Here is a 21,803-nt window from a genome sequence, read left to right as displayed (position 1 = left end):
ATAAACAGTGTGATGAATGTAATAAGGACGCAACTGTATGTAAGTAATATAACATTGCAGAACACGCATCGCTTAGCGGCTGCCAATTGTTTCATTTTGGTCTGCTTAGACATCATCACATTGTTTTTAATTAAACAGTGATCTCCGACACTGATCATAGAAACATGCATTCGAAGGAACCTAAAGACAGACACATGCACGACACTCGTAATGCATTGAATACAATTGCCTTCTGTTTGGCTGTTAGTGACTATTAATCAACACCCTTTACTATTACTGTTGTGTGGAAGCTAGTTTTGAATAAATAAACGGAAACAAGACAGCGAAAATACACGCAGCACAGATGAGATTCTTGAGGAGAGTAGAAGGCTGCTCAACAACAGATTCTACACAGCATGTTTACATGAGATAACCTGGGATGACCCGTGTGGTGACAGTGTGTGTTTTCCCTGTGCACAGAGTACATGCTGGGCGACGACGTGCTGGTGGCGCCGGTGGTGTCGCACAAGGCGGTCAGCCGCGACATCTACCTGCCAGAGGGCAGGTGGCGCGACGAGGTGGACCCCGAGCACCCCGTCATACAGGGACCCACCTGGCTGCACGGCTACGCCGCCCCCCTCGACACGCTGCCCTACTTCACCAGGGACAGCGCCTAGCTCGCGCTGGCTGCATGTGTGGGCACTTTGTATGACTGCTGCTTCAACCTTATGTCACTGCAGTGGTGGAACTCTGCTAACATGAACGTGTATGGCGCCTGCTGCTAATAAACGTTTGGCTAACATAACGTGGTCAGCTTATTCACAAAATGTACCCTTGCAACCCTGTTTCAGGCTTCCACTTGGCCCAAGGTGGTAGTATCTGTATGTTGTGCTGATGTTGTGCTTGGAGAGAACTGTTCTGCGAAGTACGAGGGCGTGCTGAAAAATAATACCACCGAATTCTTCATGCGAAAATTCTTAAGGTTTTTTAAATGAAACATACGTTCTGCATCTTCATTCTTCAGAACTGCGAATTTCTTTCTCAACGTTACCATGATACGACGAGAGACTGGTTTGTTGATACCGTCACTATAGGATGTTTGACTTTGTTGGTGGAGCCATAACCCCACCTCTGCTGGCACTGCTTCATCACTATCAAAGTGAGGTCCTCGGTGGTGTCCTTTAACCCTTTCGTGGCCAAATTATTGAGCAGTTTTTTTAATGAATGGAGAGCAGATATTAGTTAACAGATAGGTATATTTATCACACAGAATATCAAATTTGCTCCAACTGTGAAAGTGAGGTCACACAACAAGGTGGGAAGTATTCCTCCCACTGCCCTTCCTTGGAGTTAAATGCCAAAACAACTTTTTCAATATACGTCATATTTATCTGATAAATTTACTTCTCTTGTTAAACGATTGTTCACAATTACTTGCCATGAAATTCTCTGAAGCATGGGTCTATGCAAAGTGGTATTTGACAACATGTACAAACACAGCGAGTGCTCTTTTCCGCAGCTTTGGTACTACAATGACGGCACGTCCAGTAGGTTTCTCCTAAAATGGGTTGATGCTCCCCTACAGCCAAATAACGAAAATCTTCAGGTACTTTACCCCTTTTTGCCAGAAAGACAGGTTTTTGTCCACGCCTTTTTTGGGATGAGAAGCCAGCGATCAGTTGTCTGGCTAGATGGATCCTGTATGTGAGCTGATCATGGTGTCCACTTTCTCTTTTACTTATTTTCCACAGGATAAAACTGTTCACTGCAGCAACGTCCACCAGGAAATAAAATATTCTGTGCCACCATTTTACAGAACGTCTATCAATAGCATACCTTTCTCGTAATTGATCAAACTTATCGACACCAGCCATTATTTTGTTGTATTCTGTCACAAAAAAACTCTGTACTAGTACCATCCTTGTTTTTCCTTTTCACTGTGGCTGTTTCTCATGGGTCATGAATTGAGCACAGGAAAGTGACTGGACAGTTATCCATCCATTTTACTGCAGAAATGGCTCCTTTTGTTTCAAACTGGAATTCTCCTCGTTCAATTTTACGTTTTCCTTCATAAATTTGGGCAAATCAAAAGTATTTACCTTACACTACAGCTTTGCGGAAAAAATCACAAAATGTCACGCAAACAGCACTGAAAGGTTCCTCTACAGAGATACACTCAGCTATACAATGCCTCTGCGTGAAGGTTCAGAAAAAACGGCTGGAACTTCCGATTGGAAGTAGTACCCTATACTGTTCACTAGGTGCTAGCACCGAACAGAGGTGGAAACTGTGAATCCTACGGGACTAGGAGCGAGTTCATTGTAGCGGGAAGCATGTTCCCCACGGCTCACGAAAGGGTTAAGTTTTGGGGCCAAGGTGGTACTGTGAGGAGGATGATCGAAGACAGTGAATCCAGAGCGTCAGATTATTGCAGACGTCGTTGTACTCGTCTGTGACCTGTCTTTGTCATGCTGGAGGAGACGGTGCTCCAAGTGTACACCAACCATTCAAATTCGAATCCCGATTACAGCATGATTTTCCGCATGCACTGATATAATTACATCGCCACCGAATTATGCGATGCAATCCAGAGACTTCTAACGGTAGAGGGCTCCAAATATATAGACATTAAGAATAGATGTAGATCGTTGATAACGTATATTTTACTCAAAAGGCTTTAAAAATTTTCACGTGAAAATTAGGAAGCATTACTTTTCAGCAAGTCATCGAAAAACTGCTGCACGACGTCGGGATAAAATTGATTTAAGTCTGATGATAATATACTTCAACATTTGCGTACAGTGAGAAAGAGATATACTAAAATGGCTTTCAGTATCATGACAGTGAAATGAGAGATCACAATTACTTGAAGATGCTTAACTTTTCATCTATAGCACCCGACGCTTTGTCTATTCAATCAGACACGTAATTACCAAAGGCTGCTCAGAGAATTATTAACTGTGCAGATCGTGTTGAGAAGTGTGGTGGCTGACTGTGGAACCTTTGTCACTAAAGAGCGTTGCACATTATGGCTTTCAACTATACTTATCTTGATTTGAGGTAGTAGAGAACCAGAATTCCTGAGGCATAAGACCATAAGGAAAACAAACACGACTTATGGGACACAGTTATTACGTAAATTTCAGAACATGTAATCGCTACTCCAAGCAATTCTCAACAGATTATTTTATATGTGTGGAGCCTGCGATGATTTTCTTTCAGAATACAAACTTATAATATTGTCAGTCACAAAGAAACACACACGAATAACTTTTAAACGTTCTCAAAAACTGTATGAATGCTCATCATGAAGTCTTTTTTCCATTGACTTTTTTTTCGGAAAGACACTTTTGCCAAGTGAATTCTTTAAGGCATAATAACTACCTCCTGTCACGAATTAATTTTCCTGGAATCTGATTGGACGTCAGTTACGTAATGACATTTCTGTCATATCTTCAGGTACACTATGTGATGAAAAGTATCTGGACTCCTGGCTGACAATGACTTACAAGTTCGTGGCACCCTCCATCGGCGATGCTGGAATTCAGTATGGTGTTGGTCCACCCTTAGCCTCGATGACAGCTTCCACTCTCGCAGGTATACATTCAATTGTGTGCTGGAAAGTTTCTTCGGGAATAGCAGCCCATTCTCCACGGAGTGCTGCGCAGAGGAGAGGTGTCGATGTCGGTCAGTGAGGCCTGGCACGAAGTCAGCTTTCCAAAACATCCCAAAGGTGTTCTGTAGGATTCAGGTCAGGAATCTGTGCAGGCCAGTCCATTACAGGGATGTTATTGTTGTGTAACCATTCCGCCACAGGCCGTTCATTATGAACAGGTGCTCGATCGTGTTGAAAGATGCAATCACCTCCCCGAATTGCTCATCATCAGTGGGAAGCAAGAAGATGCTTGTAACATCAATGTAGGTGCGTGCTGTGATAGTGCCACGTAAAACAACAAGGGGTACAAGCCCCCTCCATGAAAAATACGACCACACCATAACACCACCGCCTCCGAATTTTACTGTTGGCACTACACACGCAGGCAGATGACGTTCACCGGGCATTCGCCATACCCACATCCTGCTATCGGATCGCCACATTGTGTACCGTGATTCGTCACTCCACACAACGTTTTTCCACTGTTTAGTCGTCCAATGTTTATGTTCTTTACACCAAGCGAGGCGTCGTTTGGCAATTTACCAGCGTGATGTGTGGCTTATGAGGAGCCGCTCGACCATGGAATCCAAGTTTTCTCAGCTCCCGCCTAACCGTCATAGTACCTACAGTGGATACTGATGCAGTTTGGAATTCCTGCGTGATGGTCTGGGTAGAAGTCTGCCTATTACACATTAGGAATCTCTTCAACTGTCGGCCTGTACGCTTTTGTGCTGTACGTGCCCCTTCACGTTTTCACTTTACTATCACATCGGAAACTGTGGACCTAGGGATGTTTAGGAATGTGGAAATCTCGCATACAGACAAAAGACACAAGTGACACCCAAGCGGAGCGCCCCATTCTGCTCTCTCACAATGTCTAATGATTACCGAGGTTGTTGATATGGAGTACCTGGCAGTAGGTGGCACCACAATGCACCTAATAAGAAAAACGTATGTTTTTGGAGGTGTTCGGATACTTTTGATTAGATAGTGTATAGTGTTTGCTATGAGCCGCAACAACGGCGAAAGAGTTGCTGTTACGGAAGCACAAACATTAAAACAAATTAATGTTGTATTAATCAGTAGTTTCCCTGAAGCATTTCAGATTCGTTTGGCCTAGATCCCATTTCATTATGCGTTACAAATGTTGCCAGGACTGCTAAGAACGGTTTTGTCACTGGTAGAAACCGACATTTTCTGCCTGATTGTGGCGCTCGCTACCAGACTTCAGTGGCCAGCTCATGTGGTGAGCCATCATGACAACGGTAGTCATGACGAATGCAGACGACTCAGATGACTAATACACAGAAAATTCCGCAAATCAACGATGACGGTTAACAGACAGATAATGACAGAGGTAATTGTAAGCGCAGCCGTTCTTGATCGATCAACCTCTCCTGTGCCTTCTAGGACTTACGTACAACAGGTCAGAAGTACTTGCTCCCAGTTTATTGGTAGTTCTTCACTGTGTCCAGAGCTTGGTATACTTAAAAAAATAGAAACAGTTCCCAGTTACCAAACACTTTCTGGTCCCGTGCTTCAATCTATGTCCACAGAATATATCTGCTACTGCTAATCTCTGCTGTGTAGGGTTACGGAATTCAGCAGAATGTCGTTGGCTACAGCGGATATGCTTACCTTGTTGAAGTACAGATGGAAGGAATGTAGCATACGGTAGAACAACTACTCTTTGTGCTTCAAAATATAGATAATATCGAAAAATTGGGTAAGATATCGAATATACAATATTATTAAAATATTCACACTAAATTAAAATTTTTTTGTATAAAACGCCTTAGACTGGAATGTGCCGATAAAGGTTGAGAGGGATACTAAAGTTCCATCGTTCTTTAACAGTCGTTGCTTCGAGACCATATGGAATATTATGACAGGTTCAAGAGTACAAAAGAAGCACGCTTATCAGACCGAAATGACCTTAAAGAGAGCCACCGATTCGTTCATCAGTTTTGAAAGTGAAATTCTCTTGGTAGATGTGACAAAAATTTCCTTTGGTGGATGGCAAGCGTTACGAAACGAAACGGAAAATGGTAGAGACAGTACCGAAATACTAAGTTCCTAAGTTGTTCCTAAACTCTTTGTCTGAGGTAGATCCTATGTTGCAGTTTCAGAACTATATTTGGGTGGCAGATGCAGATATAGTTTTAGCGTAAGAGCTGTCTTACATACCAGTATGTGAAGCTGTGACCAACACTGAAAGCGTGGTGGCAAGACCACGCTTTCTGTACAAGACATCCCATCAACCACCAAAATTTTGTCACCAAACTGAAGGGACACACCAGCGAAGCTGTTCATTTCGCCACTCATCAACATGTATTCACCATCGCGCTCCAACAATAAACGTTGTAGGGGGATTTCTACAGCAGGTAATTCCACGAATTTCTGGCAGTGTGACGGTGCTAGTTGTTTTCGGTGACTGACATTAACTGCGTCGTTCAAAGATGTAATCAAACCCCAATTTTACATTCTCCGGCGAGGTAAGAATAACAGTGTTACGACATGTGGAATAAATTTCAATCACATTTGACAACTTACACCTATGCTAATGAACATGCTGCAAGCAGATTGGACAGGCTTCTATACACCAAGACCAATTACTCAAGAAGAAATCTGCATCCTTTTACTTCCGGACGACGCTGCAGATTTCATCCAGTAATAACTCATCGCACAAGGCGTAATTAGTAGGAGAGGTCGCAAGACGATTGAGGAACAGGTGTTCCGGCCATGAGAAAACTTCTCAAACTACACTCCTGGAAATTGAAATAAGAACACCGTGAATTCATTGTCCCAGGAAGGGGAAATTTTATTGACACATTCCTGGGGTCAGATACATCACATGATCACACTGACAGAACCACAGGCACATAGACACAGGCAACAGAGCATGCACAATGTCGCCACTAGTACAGTGTATATCCACATTTCGCAGCAATGCAGACTGCTATTCTCCCATGGAGACGATCGTAGAGATGCTGGATGTAGTCCTGTGGAACGGCTTGCCATGCCATTTCCACCTGGCACCTCAGTTGGACCAGCGTTCGTGCTGGACGTGCAGTCCCAAACATGCTCAATGGGGGACAGATCCGGAGATCTTGCTGGCCAGGGTAGTTGATTTACACCTTCTAGAGCACGTTGGGTGGCACGGGATACATGCGGACGTGCATTGTCCTGTTGGAACAGCAAGTTCCCTTGCCGGTCTAGGAATGGTAGAACGATGGGTTCGATGACGGTTTGGATGTACCGTGCACTATTCAGTGTCCCCTCGACGATCACCAGTGGTGTACGGCCAGTGTAGGAGATCGCTCCCCACACCATGATGCCGGGTGTTGGCCCTGTGGGCCTCGGTCGTATGCAGTCCTGATTGTGGCGCTCACCTGCACGGCGCCAAACACGCATACGACCATCATTGGCACCAAGGCAGAAGCGACTCTCATCGCTGAAGACGACACGTCTCCATTCGTCCCTCCATTCACGCCTGTCGCGACACCACTGGAGGCGGGCTGCGCGATGTTGGGGCGTGAGCGGAAGACGGCCTAACGGTGTGCGGGACCGTAGCCCAGCTTCATGGAGACGGTTGCGAATGGTCCTCGCCGATACCCCAGGAGCAACAGTGTCCCTAATTTGCTGGGAAGTGGCGGTGCGGTCCCCTACGGCACTGCGTAGGATCCTACGGTCTTGGCGTGCATCCGTACGTCGCTGCGGTCCGGTCCCAGGTCGACGGGCACGTGCACCTTCCGCCGACCACTGGCGACAACATCGATGTACTGTGGAGACCTCACGCCCCACGTGTTGAGCAATTCGGCGGTACGTCCACCCGGCCTCCCGCATGCCCACTATACGCCCTCGCTCAAAGTCCGTCAAATGCACATACGGTTCACGTCCACGCTGTCGCTGCATGCTACCAGTGTTAAAGACTGCGATGGAGCTCCGTATGCCACGGCAAACTGGCTGACACTGACGGCGGTGGTGCACAAATGCTGCGCAGCTAGCGCCATTCGACGGCCAACACCGCGGTTCCTGGTGTGTCCGCTGTGCCGTGCGTGTGATCATTGCTTGTACAGCCCTCTCGCAGTGTCCGGAGCAAGTATGGTGGGTCTGACACACCGGTGCCAATGTGTTCTTTTTTCCATTTCCAGGAGTGTATTTAAGCGAACATGCCAATGCGGTAAGCTGGTGGGTGGAACTAGCCGAACCGAAGACAATCCACCTACTGGAAACAAACGCCTGGGAGACGCGGCCAATGTTCGAGGAAAACGAAAGAACTGTACTTCCCGCCGTTGAGGCAAATGCATGAACATCCCACACCTTTAACTACATAGATTCAAATGGTCAAGGATACAACGATCGTACTACGGTTCCTCTTTCCAATTTATTGTCGCAAGAACGCCAAAGTGACATTCATCAAATGAAACGTCGGCGTGATAGAAAGTCAGCTTAAGTCGATCAACAACGCAAAAGTGGCTAAAGCTGACAAGGCATGTTTACGATTCTATTTTATGTTCACTCAGACACTATATTTCACACTAAATATCAGAACTATGCATTGCTCGAGACCATCGAAACGGTTGTCCATTTCATCTACACGAATCAACGTGTACCTGTTAAATGAATCGACAGCATCAACAGTTATATTTCTCAACTGTTGAAGAATAGCTGCCATATGTGAGATAACGGCTGTGTATTTTATGTACCCACACATTAAAAATCTCAAGGTGCGAGGTCTGGTGACCTGGGAGTTAGAAGCAGTTAAAAAGATTTGCGAGTTGTTGTTGTTAATAACGCCTCACATCAAGTTGTAACTGAGGTGGGACGCCGTGATGCTGTGTCAAAACTATGAAACATCCTCTATGTAGTGGCATGTTCAATTTGTTTCTATCTTTTATAGCTTGTCTGTAACAAACAACTGAATTGCGTTTTTTTTAATCACACGGCACAATATGTGTAAGACCTACTCCTCTTCTCGTACCAGAGTATCGTTGGTTGCTTGAGGAAATAAACGTCTTAAGTTCTTAGATCACTCCCGTTTCCATCAAAGGTCGTCTAACAGATGTGCACAGCCGTGGACTTTTGTCACTAACGTCCATTTGTTGTAGAATTTCTGAAACTGTCTTATGCCGTCCGTTCTGGAGGTAGAAAATATCCCCTCCAGGAATCCACAAGGATTCTGCAAACGAAGCTCTCGTGAAATCCATCTTGCAGTAGAGAGCTGCGCCCATGTTCACGCCGTATTCATCGCTTTCTGGAAGGAGTTCGATGCCGTCCCACATGACACATAATGAACAAAAAACAGAATATCAGGACTGTGACTGGATTGAAAGGTTTCTAGTAAAAGAATTTTGAAAAGAAAACCGGTCAAATTTATTGTGATATTATTTGTTTGAAAGTAAGAAATAGATTGGAGAAGCATTTGTCGCGTCCTTGAATGATGTTCGAAATCATGCACAGCAGCTGAGATGCTCATACGTTAGTTACACAATGAAATCACTGACTGAAATACTGGACCTAGCGCTGGTAAATTTTTTACCCATTTCATCCATTTCTCACTCTTTGTTAGGCTATCGAAATCTGGACAAAAAAGTTGCCTCAAATCACAAACTTTCTTTTACCCGTGCTATTTACAAGCACTTAAACATCTTGTTTTTGTAAACTAGACCTGATGCTGGTCCGTTTCATACTACATTTGTCGATGTCCCACTCTTCGTTTGGATATAAAAATTGTGATATTTATCCTTCACATAAATTATAGGGACTCTTGTTTTCACTCTGCTGAAAAAAAGATTTTTATACAGATGAGTTAAGACAGTGTACTGAACAACATTACATCAGTATTTACTTTATTTGCAGATTAATAATAACAGCTATTGTGAGTAGCACGCTTTTAGGTTGGTTAGTACTTCGAAGTAGACGTGACACAAGTAAACCATTATTTTTTATTTTCCCTGGGGCAGCAGGTCAGGTACTGAAGTGAGGACACAAAATGGACAGTCTATAACAGTCTATACTGACAGACGAAGTCCACTTACTTGTTAGACGCGCATTTACGACAGGTAGCACACGGGACAGTAAATTACGATATGATTTGCGAGAGGACCGTTAGACGCAAAGAAAAAACAAGACACTGAACTAGCTACGTATGAAGGTACCAATGATCACAATATTTGTACATATACCCCTAGTACCATATGTAGCAGGCGATTTTTTTTCACCGTTTGATCGATGAGAGGACACGGAACAAAAAAGGTGTAATGAACTTGTGTCTGGAAATGCATGGTTTTCGTTCTAGAAGCCATTTACTCAATCATACTTTGTTACAAAGACTGTCTAATACGCGCTGTACCATGCAGAAACAATTACAGTACGTCCTGAAAATGGTTTCCATGTTCCTCAACGCATGCGTGTACGCGCCGTAGCATGTTCTGTCTCACACGTTCACATCTACCTCTCTACATCCGCACAGTGGCAAGGGCAGCATGAATACGCCGCTCCAGTGTCTCCACATCTGGAATGGGCTCTGTGTACACGACACTTTTGTGATGGCCTCATAACCAGAAATTTCAGGGGTTGATATCCGGTGAACGAGCAGACCATGCAACTGGACCCCCTCGTCCTATCCATCGACCAGGAGAGACACAACTGAGATGCGTCCGGACGTTAACGGTGAAGTGGGCTGAAGCACCGTCATGTAGCAGCCACATAACTCTTTGAATCATCAAGGGCACTTCTTCCACCAGGGGAGGCAAAGTCACCCGCAAGAAACACCGATAGTTCTGGCCTGCAAGGCGATGTGGAAGAAAAACTGGTCCCAAAATATGGTCGCCAATTATACCGGCCAACACATTTCGTCTATACCCATGCTGATGATTCACTGTGACCATACCATGGGAGTTCTGCATACTATACTACAGATGTCTGTTCCGAAAGCTGAAGATACCACTTCGCGTAAAGGTGGCCTCATCTGTGAATAGGGTGAATGACACAAATCCCGAAATAGTTGCTGCCTGGTGAAGAAAGCAATGGGGAAAACTGCTCCCGATGTCGTGAGTCTGTCGCTAGTAAGCCCTACACACGCTGTAAGTGATAAGGGTAGTAACAACTGTCATGGAGAATATTCCACACGGTCGTCTGGCTTACCCTGTATAGGCGGGCCAGCCGCCTGGTGTTGACACGGCGATCGCCTTCCACAGTGTTCATCACATTTTCCTCCAAGTGAGGCGTCCGAATATTTCGGGTACGTGCTTCACGATCTCCTGCTCACTGAAACGATCTTGAGACAAACGGTAAAGCATTGTTGCAAACAATTAATGCTGTGGCTGTTGTCGGCGGGGAAAAGTCTTCTGATACAACTTTGCTGCCAGCGGCCCGTTTCTATCGGCCTTTCTGTAAGTAAACACCGTGATTACAAGCTCTCAACTAGAATACGGAACCGTTGTGTACAACATTGTATCTTATCGAGTGCAAGGTGGTTCAGCGCTAGAAGTGAGTCGGACACAACATTACCATTTACTATGGCAGGAGATGACGTCCATTAATCGTGACCGGGCCAAATATCTCACGAAATAAGAGAAGGGGGAAACCAGATGGTGCTATGGTTGGCCCGCTAGATGGCGCTGCCGTAGATCAAACGGATATCAACAGCGTTTCTTTTTTTAAATAGGAACCCCCATTTTTTTATTACAGATTCGCGTTGTACGTAAAGAAATATGAATGTTTTAGTTGGACCACATTTTCGCTATGTGATAGATGGCGCTGTAATAGTCACAAACATACGGCTCACAATTTTAGACGGTCAGTTAGTAACAGATATGTTTATTAAATTAAAATACAGAACGTAGGTACGTTTGAGCATTTTATTTCGGTTGTTCCAATGTATTACATGTACTTTTGTGAACTTATCATTTCTGAGGACGCACACTGTTACAGCGTGATTAGCTGTAAATACCACATTAATGCAAGAAATGTTCAAAATGAAGTCCGTCAAACTCAATGCATTTGGCAATACGTGTAACGGCATTCCTCTCAACAGCGAGTAGTTCGCCTTCCGTAATGTTCGCACATATATTGACAATGTGCTGACACATATTGTCAGGTGTTGTCGGTGGATCACGTTAACAAATATCCATCAACTTTCCCCACAGAAAGAAATCCGAGGACGTCAGATCTGGTTAACGTGCGGGCCATGGTATTGTGTTTCGACGACCAATCCACCTGTCATGTAATATGCTATTCAATACCGCTTCTACCGTACGCGAGCTATGTGCCGGACATCCATCATGTTGGAAATACATCGCCATTCTATCATGCAGTGAAACATCTTGTAGTAACATCGGTAGAACATTACGCAGGAAATCAGCATACACTGCACCTTTTAGATTGCCATCGATATAATGGGGGCTAATTATCCTTGCTCTCATAAAGCCGTACCATACATTAACCCGCCAAGGTCGCTAATGTTCCACGTGTCACAGCCATCGTGGATTTTCCGTTGCCCAATAGTGCATATTATGGCGGTTTATGTTACCGCTATTGGTCAATGACTCTTCGTCTTTAAATAGAGTGCGTGCAAAAAACCTGTCAAATGTAATAAGACCTGGACCAAGGCCGCCGGACCTGCCACGCAACGGGCCTCCTCCATGCGAACGACGCCACACGCATATTTTCAATTTTTTCCCTGGATGCCCGAACCGCCATCTGCGAATTTTCATCTATCTCGTCTATCGTTGCAAATGGTCGTCCTTCCAGTGGGGTTTTCAACTTTGGAAATAAAAAGAAGGCCATAGGGGCCAGGTCTGGAGAGTACGGAGCATTTCTATCTCGTCTATTGTTGCAAGTCGTCGTCCTTCCAGTGGGGTTTTCAACATTGGAAATAAAAAGAAGGCTGTAGGGGCCAGGTCTGGAGAGTACGGAGCATTTCTATCTCGTCTATCCTTGCAATTAGTCGTCCTTCCAGTGGGGTTTTCAACTTTGTAAATAAAAAGAAGGCCGTAGGGGCCAGGTCTGGAGAGTACGGAGCATTTCTATCTCGTCTATTGTTGCAAATCGTCGTCCTTCCAGTGGGGTGTTCAACTTTGGAAATAAAAACAGAGGCAGTAGGGTCCAGGTCTGGAGAGTCCGGAGCATTTCTATCTCATCTATCGTTGCAAATCGTCGTCCTTGCAGTGGGGTTTTCAACTTTGGAAATAAAAAGATGGCCGTAGGGGCCAGGTCTGGAGAGTACGGAGCATTTCTATCTCGTTTATCATTGCAAATTGTCGTCCTTCCAGTGGGGTTTTCAACTTTGGAAATAAAAAGAGGGCCATAGGGGCCAGGTCTGGGGAGTACGGAGCATCTCTATCTCGTCTATCGTTGCAAATCGTCGTCCTTCCAGTGGGGTTTTCAACATTGGAAATAAAAAGAACGCCATTGGGGCCAGGTCTGGAGAGTACAGAGCATTTCTATCTCGTCTATCGCTGCAAATCGTCGTCCTTCCAGTGGGGTTTTCAACTTTGGAAATAAAATAGAAGGCCGTAGGGGCCACGTCTGAAGAGTCCGGAGCATTTCTATCTCGTCTATCGTTGCAAATCGTCGTCCTTCCAGTGGGGTTTTCAACTTTGGAAATAAAAAAGAAGGCCGTAGGGGCCACGTCTGGAGATTCCAGAGCATTTCTATCTCGTCTATCGTTGCAAGTCGTCGCCCTTCCAGTGGGGTTTTCAACTTTGGAAATGAAAAGAAGGCCGTACGAGCCAGGTCTGGAGAGTACGGAGCATTTCTATCTCGTCTATTGTTGCAAATCGTTGTCCTTCCAGTGGGGTTTTCAACTTTGTAAATAAAAAGAAGGCCGTAGGGGCCAGGTCTGGAGAGTACGGAGCATTTCTATCTCGTCTATTGTTGCAAATCGTCGTCCTTCCAGTGGGGTGTTCAACTTTGGAAATAAAAACAGAGGCAGTAGGGTCCAGGTCTGGAGAGTCCGGAGCATTTCTATCTCATCTATCGTTGCAAATCGTCGTCCTTGCAGTGGGGTTTTCAACTTTGGAAATAAAAAGAAGGCCGTAGGGGCCAGGTCTGGAGAGTACGGAGCATTTCTATCTCGTTTATCATTGCAAATTGTCGTCCTTCCAGTGGGGTTTTCAACTTTGGAAATAAAAAGAGGGCCATAGGGCCAGGTCTGGGGAGTACGGAGCATCTCTATCTCGTCTATCGTTGCAAATCGTCGTCCTTCCAGTGGGGTTTTCAACATTGGAAATAAAAAGAACGCCATTGGGGCCAGGTCTGGAGAGTACAGAGCATTTCTATCTCGTCTATCGCTGCAAATCGTCGTCCTTCCAGTGGGGTTTTCAACTTTGGAAATAAAATAGAAGGCCGTAGGGGCCACGTCTGAAGAGTCCGGAGCATTTCTATCTCGTCTATCGTTGCAAATCGTCGTCCTTCCAGTGGGGTTTTCAACTTTGGAAATAAAAAAGAAGGCCGTAGGGGCCACGTCTGGAGATTCCGGAGCATTTCTATCTCGTCTATCGTTGCAAGTCGTCGCCCTTCCAGTGGGGTTTTCAACTTTGGAAATGAAAAGAAGGCCGTACGAGCCAGGTCTGGAGAGTACGGAGCATTTCTATCTCGTCTATTGTTGCAAATCGTCGTCCTTCCAGTGGGGTTTTCAACTTTGGAAATAAAAACAGAGGCAGTAGGGTCCAGGTCTGGAGGGTTCGGAGCATTTCTATCTCGTCTATCGTTGCAAATCGTCGTCCTTCCAGTGGGGTTTTCAACTTTGGAAATAAAAAGATGGCCGTAGGGGCCAGGTCTGGAGAGTACGGAGCATTTCTATCTCGTTTATCGTTGCAAATCGTCGTCCTTCCAGTGGGGTTTTCAACTTTGGAAATAAAAAGAGGGCCATAGGGGCCAGGTCTGGGGAGTACGGAGCATCTCTATCTCGTCTATCGTTGCAAATCGTCGTCCTTCCAGTGGGGTTTTCAACTTTGTAAATAAAAAGAAGGCCGTAGGGGCCAGGTCTGGAGAGTACGGAGCATTTCTATCTTGTCTATCGTTGCAAATCGTCGTCCTTCCAGTGGGGTTTTCAACTTTGGAAATAAAAAAGAAGGCAGTAGGGGCCACGTCTGGAGAGTCCGGAGCATTTCTATCTCGTCTATCGTTGCAAATCGTCGTCCTTCCAGTGGGGTTTTCAACTTTGGAAATAAAAAGAGGGCCATAGGGGCCAGGTCTGGGGAGTACGGAGCATCTCTATCTCGTCTATCGTTGCAAATCGTCGTCCTTCCAGTGGGGTTTTCAACTTTGGAAATAAAAAAGAAGGCAGTAGGGGCCACGTCTGGAGAGTCCGGAGCATTTCTATCTCGTCTATCCTTGCAAGTCGTCGCCCTTCCAGTGGGGTTTTCAACTTTGGAAATGAAAAGAAGGCCATACGGGCCAGGTCTGGAGAGTACAGAGCATTTCTATCTCGTCTATTGTTGCAAATCGTCGTCCTTCCAGTGGGGTTTTCAACTTTGGAAATAAAAACAGAGGCAGTAGGGTCCAGGTCTGGAGGGTCCGGAGCATTTCTATCTCGTCTATCGTTGCAAATCGTCGTCCTTGCAGTGGGGTTTTCAACTTTGGAAATAAAAAGATGGCCGTAGGGGCCAGGTCTGGAGAGTACGGAGCATTTCTATCTCGTTTATCGTTGCAAATCGTCGTTCTTCCAGTGGGGTTTTCAACTTTGGAAATAAAAAGAGGGCCATAGTGGCCAGGTCTGGGGAGTACGGAGCATCTCTATCTCGTCTATCGTTGCAAATCGTCGTCCTTCCAGTGGGGTTTTCAACGTTGGAAGTAAAAAGAAGGCCGTAGGGGCCAGGTCTGGAGAGTACAGAGCATTTCTATCTCGTCTATCGTTGCAATTCGTCGTCCTTCCAGTGGGGTTTTCAACTTTGGAAATAAAAAGAGGGCCATAGGGGCCAGGTCTGGAGAGTCCAGATCATTTCTATCTCGTCTACAGTTGCAAGTCGTCGCCCTTCCAGTGGGGTTTTCAACTTTGGAAACGAAAAGAAGGCCGTAGGGGCCAGGTCTGGAGAGTCCGGAGCATTTCTATCTTGTCTATTGTTGCAAATCGTCCTCCTTCCAGTGGGGTTTTCAACTTTGGAAATAAAAAGAAGACCGTAAGGGCCAGGTCTGGAGAGTACAGAGCTTGAGGCAGCACAGTGGTTTTGCTTTTTGGGCAACACTTACGCACCTACTGGGATGAATGTGCGGGTGCGTTATCGTGCTGCAAGACCCATGAACTATCTCGCCACGTTTCAGGCCGATTTTATGATATCAGCCAACTGAAATATCACATTCTTCTGCAATGTCTTGGACAGTCAATCTTCGATTGGTACACACAGTTTTGTTGACGTTCCTGAAATGATCGTCGTCGGCAGACGTCGAAGAGTGTCCGGCCAATTTTAAACTGTGTGAACCATTTGAAACACTGAGCTCGGCTTAACCGCTCTTCACTGAGGCTTCCAACACACAAATGTTCCGGAATTTTTTGAACAGGCCTCGTATATGGATAAGGAACAGCAGAGGTCCTACTACACTACCTTGGGCAACGCCAGAAAGCGTTTCTGTTTTACTCGGTGACTTTCCATCAGTTACCACGATATGTGACCTCTCTGACAGGAAATCACGAATTCAGTCGCATAACTGAAACAATATTCCATTAGCACGAAATTTGATTAAAAGCTGCTTACGACCTAAGATGTCAAAAGCTTTGTGGAAATCTAGAAATACGCAATCAATTTGAAATCCTTTGTCCATTGCACTCAACACTTCGTGTGAGTGAAGGGCTAATTGAGTTTCACAAGAACGATGTTTTCTAAATCCGTGGTGACTGTGTGTGAATAGACCGTTCTCTTCGAGGTAATTCATAATGTTCCAACACAATATATGTTCCAAAAACCTGCTGCGTATCGACATTAACGATACGGACCTGTGATTTAGTGGATTACTCCTATTGCCTTTCTTCCATATTGGTTTGACCTGTGCAACTTTCCAGCCTTTGGGTACAACAGAAGAAAGCGAATGCAAGACAGTCTTCAGACACCAGCATTTTTCATAAAACAAAATCATATCGCAAGTAAGTTATAAAACCCATCTTTGATATCAGAGAGCTGTTGTATTACTAACTGTCGTATTACATCGTCTCCTTGAATAGCGTTGGCGCTATTCTTTGCAATGAATTTGACAAAGCTATTCGAACAGTCACTATGTAACGTCTATTTCTTCCTTTTGTTCTTGAACGCACGTAACGCTCAGTACGTCGTATTACATACACAAACTACAAATATACTGATTTCATTTACATTGGTAGAAACCGTGCATATCTGGACACAAGTTCATTAGACCTTTCTTGATCCGAATTCCTAGAGTTCGTCCACGGTGGAAAAAATCGCTGTGTAGATATGAAAATGTTTTCTTTCTTTTGAATGGATAGTTTTTCAGTTCTTATTACATTTCAGTATTTAATTAATTAAATTAAATATTAAATTAACTTTTGTCACTGATCTGCGAAATGATAGACTACATGTCCGGGAAGTCAGATGACAGGAGGCGACATAGGTCGGCGAACGGGGGAACAGGATCCAGGAGAAGAGTTTCTTGTCAGTACTTTTCGCAGATGTCAGGACTCGATCAGGACGTCATTAAGGTAGTCGTCAGCTCTTCCACATAGGCTGGGATCATTAAACAGGTTTTTAATATCCTAGGTGATCCGCTTAGTATTATTCAGGGACGCGGGACGCGATTTTCTTTTAATCACACAGCGCTGACACGCTTGAATTTCCATGACGCACCAGCGCAGGCAACAGTCAAGTCTGCACTGCACAGCTGGGATTGTCGTGAGATTCGCCCCCCCCCCCCCCCCCCCCCCCGCCCCACTCGCCCCAGGTGAGGTGCCATGAGCAGTTCGTCAGAGCCGGCGCGAAGTGGATAACATGCTCGTGTGATCGTGTTCATATGGAATGCCATGCGGGACCTTCCAAGGACCATCCTCTTCCTCACATTAAGCCACAAGCAGCCAGAGGCTCACAGGATCAAGTCCAGGTAAACGAAGTGTTCACCTTCTTCTTATACATTCGCGTCAGTGAAATGTTCAGGTTATACGTAGTTACGCTTGCCAAACACAGGATTTCACTTACACTTCATGCTTTTACTAGTTTTTCCACTTTCGTCACACATACACTTCATGGTTCCTTGTTTTAATACATTATAGCTTTACTGTAAATAAAGTCAATAGTTCGCAATTTAGAGCTTTGGGATTTACGTAACACAGTTTATGCCACAACTCGTCCCTGCGGATCTTGCTGTTGGTCATGAAATAAAACATGTTTTCATCGTATTTACATAAAGAAGTCAGTATTTCGGGTTTATTTCTCAGTCTTCTCCTAGTCCTGTAAGAGAATATTTACATTGGACTTTCAAATTAATGGACAAATTTTCGGGTCAGGTTAAGCCGGCCACGCTTTAAAATTTTCTACTACAAGGGTTTTTTGTCGTTTCGGCAACAGTCTTTAACATAATAGCCCGTTAATAGGGATTTAATTTTTTTACTTACAATTGTTATGAAAGTCAGTTTGGGTTATGAAATACTTTTTATATTAAAATGAAAAGCAACGACAGCAACATGAAAGGAAATTGAGACCTCTTTCATTAAATGACTAATTTAATTAAGAACTTTTACGAAATTGAATGCAATTTTTTCTGAAAACGGTAACGGCCCACCGTGCTCACTTGGAGAGCAAATCTTTTGGTAAAATTTGTTAATGATTGTGAATTTAAATACATTTCCTTGCGGAAATCAACATTCAACTGATTGTCGAACTTCGTAATATTAAAATGATTGCGGGTTTCGTCGTATTTCACAAACAAAAGACTACGGCGCATGAAATGGCACATGTAAACTGTAATAACCAAAAGAAATGCATCCGTATTTAAGAAAATATACAAAATGATGAATCTGTAAAGGAAGGACAGGTTTATAAATTGAAATATGGTTGAACTTTAACAGTATGTTTTAAAGTGATAAAAGTCAACTTTCACTGTTTCACACAGCCTAGTATTTAAAACAAAGATCCTCTACATGAAACGCTCAGCGTTAAGGATGCGGGCACTTGATATTCTGATTTCTAAGAGCAGTGTCAGTTGTAAATAATTAAGTAACAGTCCAAGACAGATCTACCATGATCATTTCATCTAATCCACAGAATTAATTGCGTAACATGAAGCAAAATAGCAGAGTGAGACAAGCACAATGACAAAAAGAAAGGAACAAAAGAGAAGACAAAAAAGGCAAGAGAGAGCTGCCATTGTTTCACTAGTATTTATACTAATTACACATTATGATCTTTGTATGACTATCAATGTATTATCCATAGATGTGTGGCATAGTTACATTACTTTGGGTCAATTTCGTGTAGATTTAGGGACGTTGTAAATTGCCCGCTAATTGTTGAGATCACTCTGTTTTGACTGTTAAACTTGCAGGTTAGTGTACTTACGAACTGTGTAGTTCTGCCTGACAGAATATTCGTACGTTCATGTTTTCGAACGCAAGCTTAATACACTTTTCAATATGCACTATGTGAGTGCTATTCCAGTCAATGGACGTCACTTTCAACTTCATCACCTTATTTACACACGCAGCACACACTAATAACGTTTACAAATCGTGGCCCAGCTTCACATAACAAACGAGAACAATATTTGCAAAGAGCTTACAGTCATAACGATGTTAACTTACAGATGCTGTATAGTCGATATGGGTACAGTAAAATATCTCTTTGCTATTGTATGAAATTAATCTAAAACGGAATAAATAAAATTACATACAAATAAGATTACAAACATTATATGTAGTACAGAATTACTGTGTGTTACTAATTAGTTGTTACAATAATAGGAAATAAATTCTAATATATGACATAAAATGCAATGCACATGTTTTCATTATGCAATTTTTTTTTTCAATGACATATAAGCAGTTTTTAGGGCCTGTATACTAAATGTTTTTGATGGAATATTAGGCTTAAGTTATTTTAAAAAAGTGAAAGCGTCTTCAAAGTTATTTAGGAAGGGGGTGTTAACTGACTGTCTGTTCATTCAAAATGAGATCAGGGAACCTATTTTTATGTGTATGAATCTCAATCTCCTCTAGGAGATTCAATATGAAACCTTTGTCTTTGAGGTGTAATATCTGCAGATTGTTTTCTATATTCTCAACTGTATGATTGTTTTCTGCAAGATGGGTGGCAAAAGCAGATTTGCTTAGGTTTTTCAGACGTAGGGCATCAAGGTGTTCCTTGAATCTTGTTTCAAAAGCTCTACCTGTTTGGTCAATGTAGAATTTAGGACAGTTGTTACACTTGAGTTTATAAATTCCAGATCTTTTGTGGGGTATGCTAGTGTGTGGGAGTGAGAGTATGACTCTTTGTTGGAGTTTGTTATTGGTAGAGAAACTGATTTTGACATTCTTCTTCTTGAATAAGTTGGAAATTTTATATGATAGTGGACCTATATATGGTAGGGCTACATATGTTACTGATTTTTTGTCTTTCATAGTTATTGTGGCTGTTGCTTGTTGCAAAGACTTATTGCTAGCAATTTTTACTTTAGTTTTTTGAGAGAGTTTGTCTATGATTGAAGCATCATAGCCATTATTTTGGGCAATTGATTTGATTATGCTGATTTCTTTGTGCTTTTCAGTGGGAGTGAGGGGGACTTAATGCATATGATGTAGCATTGACCGGAAATTAGCCATCTTATGTTGGTTCAGGTGGCAGGATGTGTTACTGATGGTAACTTCTGTGGTTGTTGGTTTTCGAAAGATACCAAAATGGTGTTTGTTATGTATGTTTGATATTTTGAGATCAAGAAAATTGATGCTATTATTTATTTCATGCTCAACTGTAATTTTGATGTTGTTGTGTAATTTGCTCAGGTCTTCAGCTATGGCATTAATTTCGCTGCTGTTACCATCAAAAAGTAATAGAGTATCATCTATGTATCTCTTGTAGTAAATTATTTTACTGTTCATTTGGTTATTGGATGAGAAGAACTTTTGCCCAAGATGGTTAATGTAAATATCGGCTAATAATCCAGCAAGACTGCTACCCATTGCAAGGCCATCATTTTGTTTATAGACTTTATTATTGAAGGTGAAGTAATTATTAGACAAAATGAGTGTGAGGATCTCTATTAACTCATATATTTCTGGTAGATTGATTTTTTTGTGTTTTAAAAGGTTACTTTTTATTATGTTAATTGTTTCATCTACTGGGATGTTAGTGTATAGGTTTACAATATCTAGTGAGGCAAATCTAGCTGTTGGTGGTATGTGGATGTCTTTGATATGTTCTATAAGGTCCACTGTGTTTTTAACTGTATAACTATGTTCGAACATGTAGTAAGTGGTAAGGAGATCCTTCAGTTTTCTGCTTATGTAGTATGCTGGGCTGTTTCTTGAGTTCACAACAGGACGTATGGGGGAATTTTCTTTGTGGATCTTAGGCTGTGACCGAAGTTTCGGTGCAGTTGCATTCATGGTAATGCAGTCCTGAATTTCATATTTATTTAAAAGGGATTTAAAACTGTTGAGTAATTTACGAAGATTAGCTTGAAATTTTGCTGTGGGGTCTGATTCTAGTTCTGTGAAGTTATTGGACGGAAAATATTCGAGAGTTTTTTCAATGTATTCTGATTCATACAACACAACAACTGAATTTCCTTTATCAGCCTTTACCATGAGGGCTTTAGTAGCAGTAAGTTTATCATTGATATCTTTAAGAATTTTTTGTTAATTATTAACTATATTATTTTATGAAAGCATGTGTTTAGTGATGAGTTTGTTGGCTTTGTATGCCAACGCATTTATCTCATTAGACTTAAGTTTGGCAGTGTCACATGCCCGTTTTGTAGCTGCTATTAGGTCTTTTATGTTCTTATTAGTTAATCTTGGGGCAATATTATGCCTGAAGCCTTTATCTAAGAGGTTAAGTTCATTGGGATTGAAAGAAATATCTGTTGTGTTTACCACTCTGTTATAGAATATGTGCTTCTGCTGTTCACCAGTGTTAAGTGGTTCCTTTAATTTGAGTTGAATGAGGGATTTTAACTTCTTCTTGTGCCTAGAGGAGATTTGTTGTTGTTCTCTGCTAAGAGCATG

General features: G+C 43.0%; 1 protein-coding gene across 1 annotated transcript in view; it reads right to left on the bottom strand.

Annotated features, from left to right (window-relative positions):
• Positions 1-826: 826 nt before the first annotated feature.
• The window catches only part of LOC124622686 (myogenesis-regulating glycosidase-like), a 79,566-nt gene continuing 58,589 nt past the window's right edge, over positions 827-21,803 (bottom strand). Inside the window, exon 6 of the mRNA XM_047148476.1 lies at positions 827-917. Within this exon, the coding sequence (XP_047004432.1) occupies positions 827-917 (91 nt within the window). The remainder of the gene's footprint in view (positions 918-21,803) is intronic.

This window comes from Schistocerca americana, chromosome 7 (assembly GCF_021461395.2).
Source record: "Schistocerca americana isolate TAMUIC-IGC-003095 chromosome 7, iqSchAmer2.1, whole genome shotgun sequence".
Classification (NCBI taxonomy): domain Eukaryota; kingdom Metazoa; phylum Arthropoda; class Insecta; order Orthoptera; family Acrididae; genus Schistocerca; species Schistocerca americana.
The sequence above is the reverse complement of the archived record's forward strand: the minus strand, read 5'-3'. Positions and strand labels throughout refer to the sequence as shown.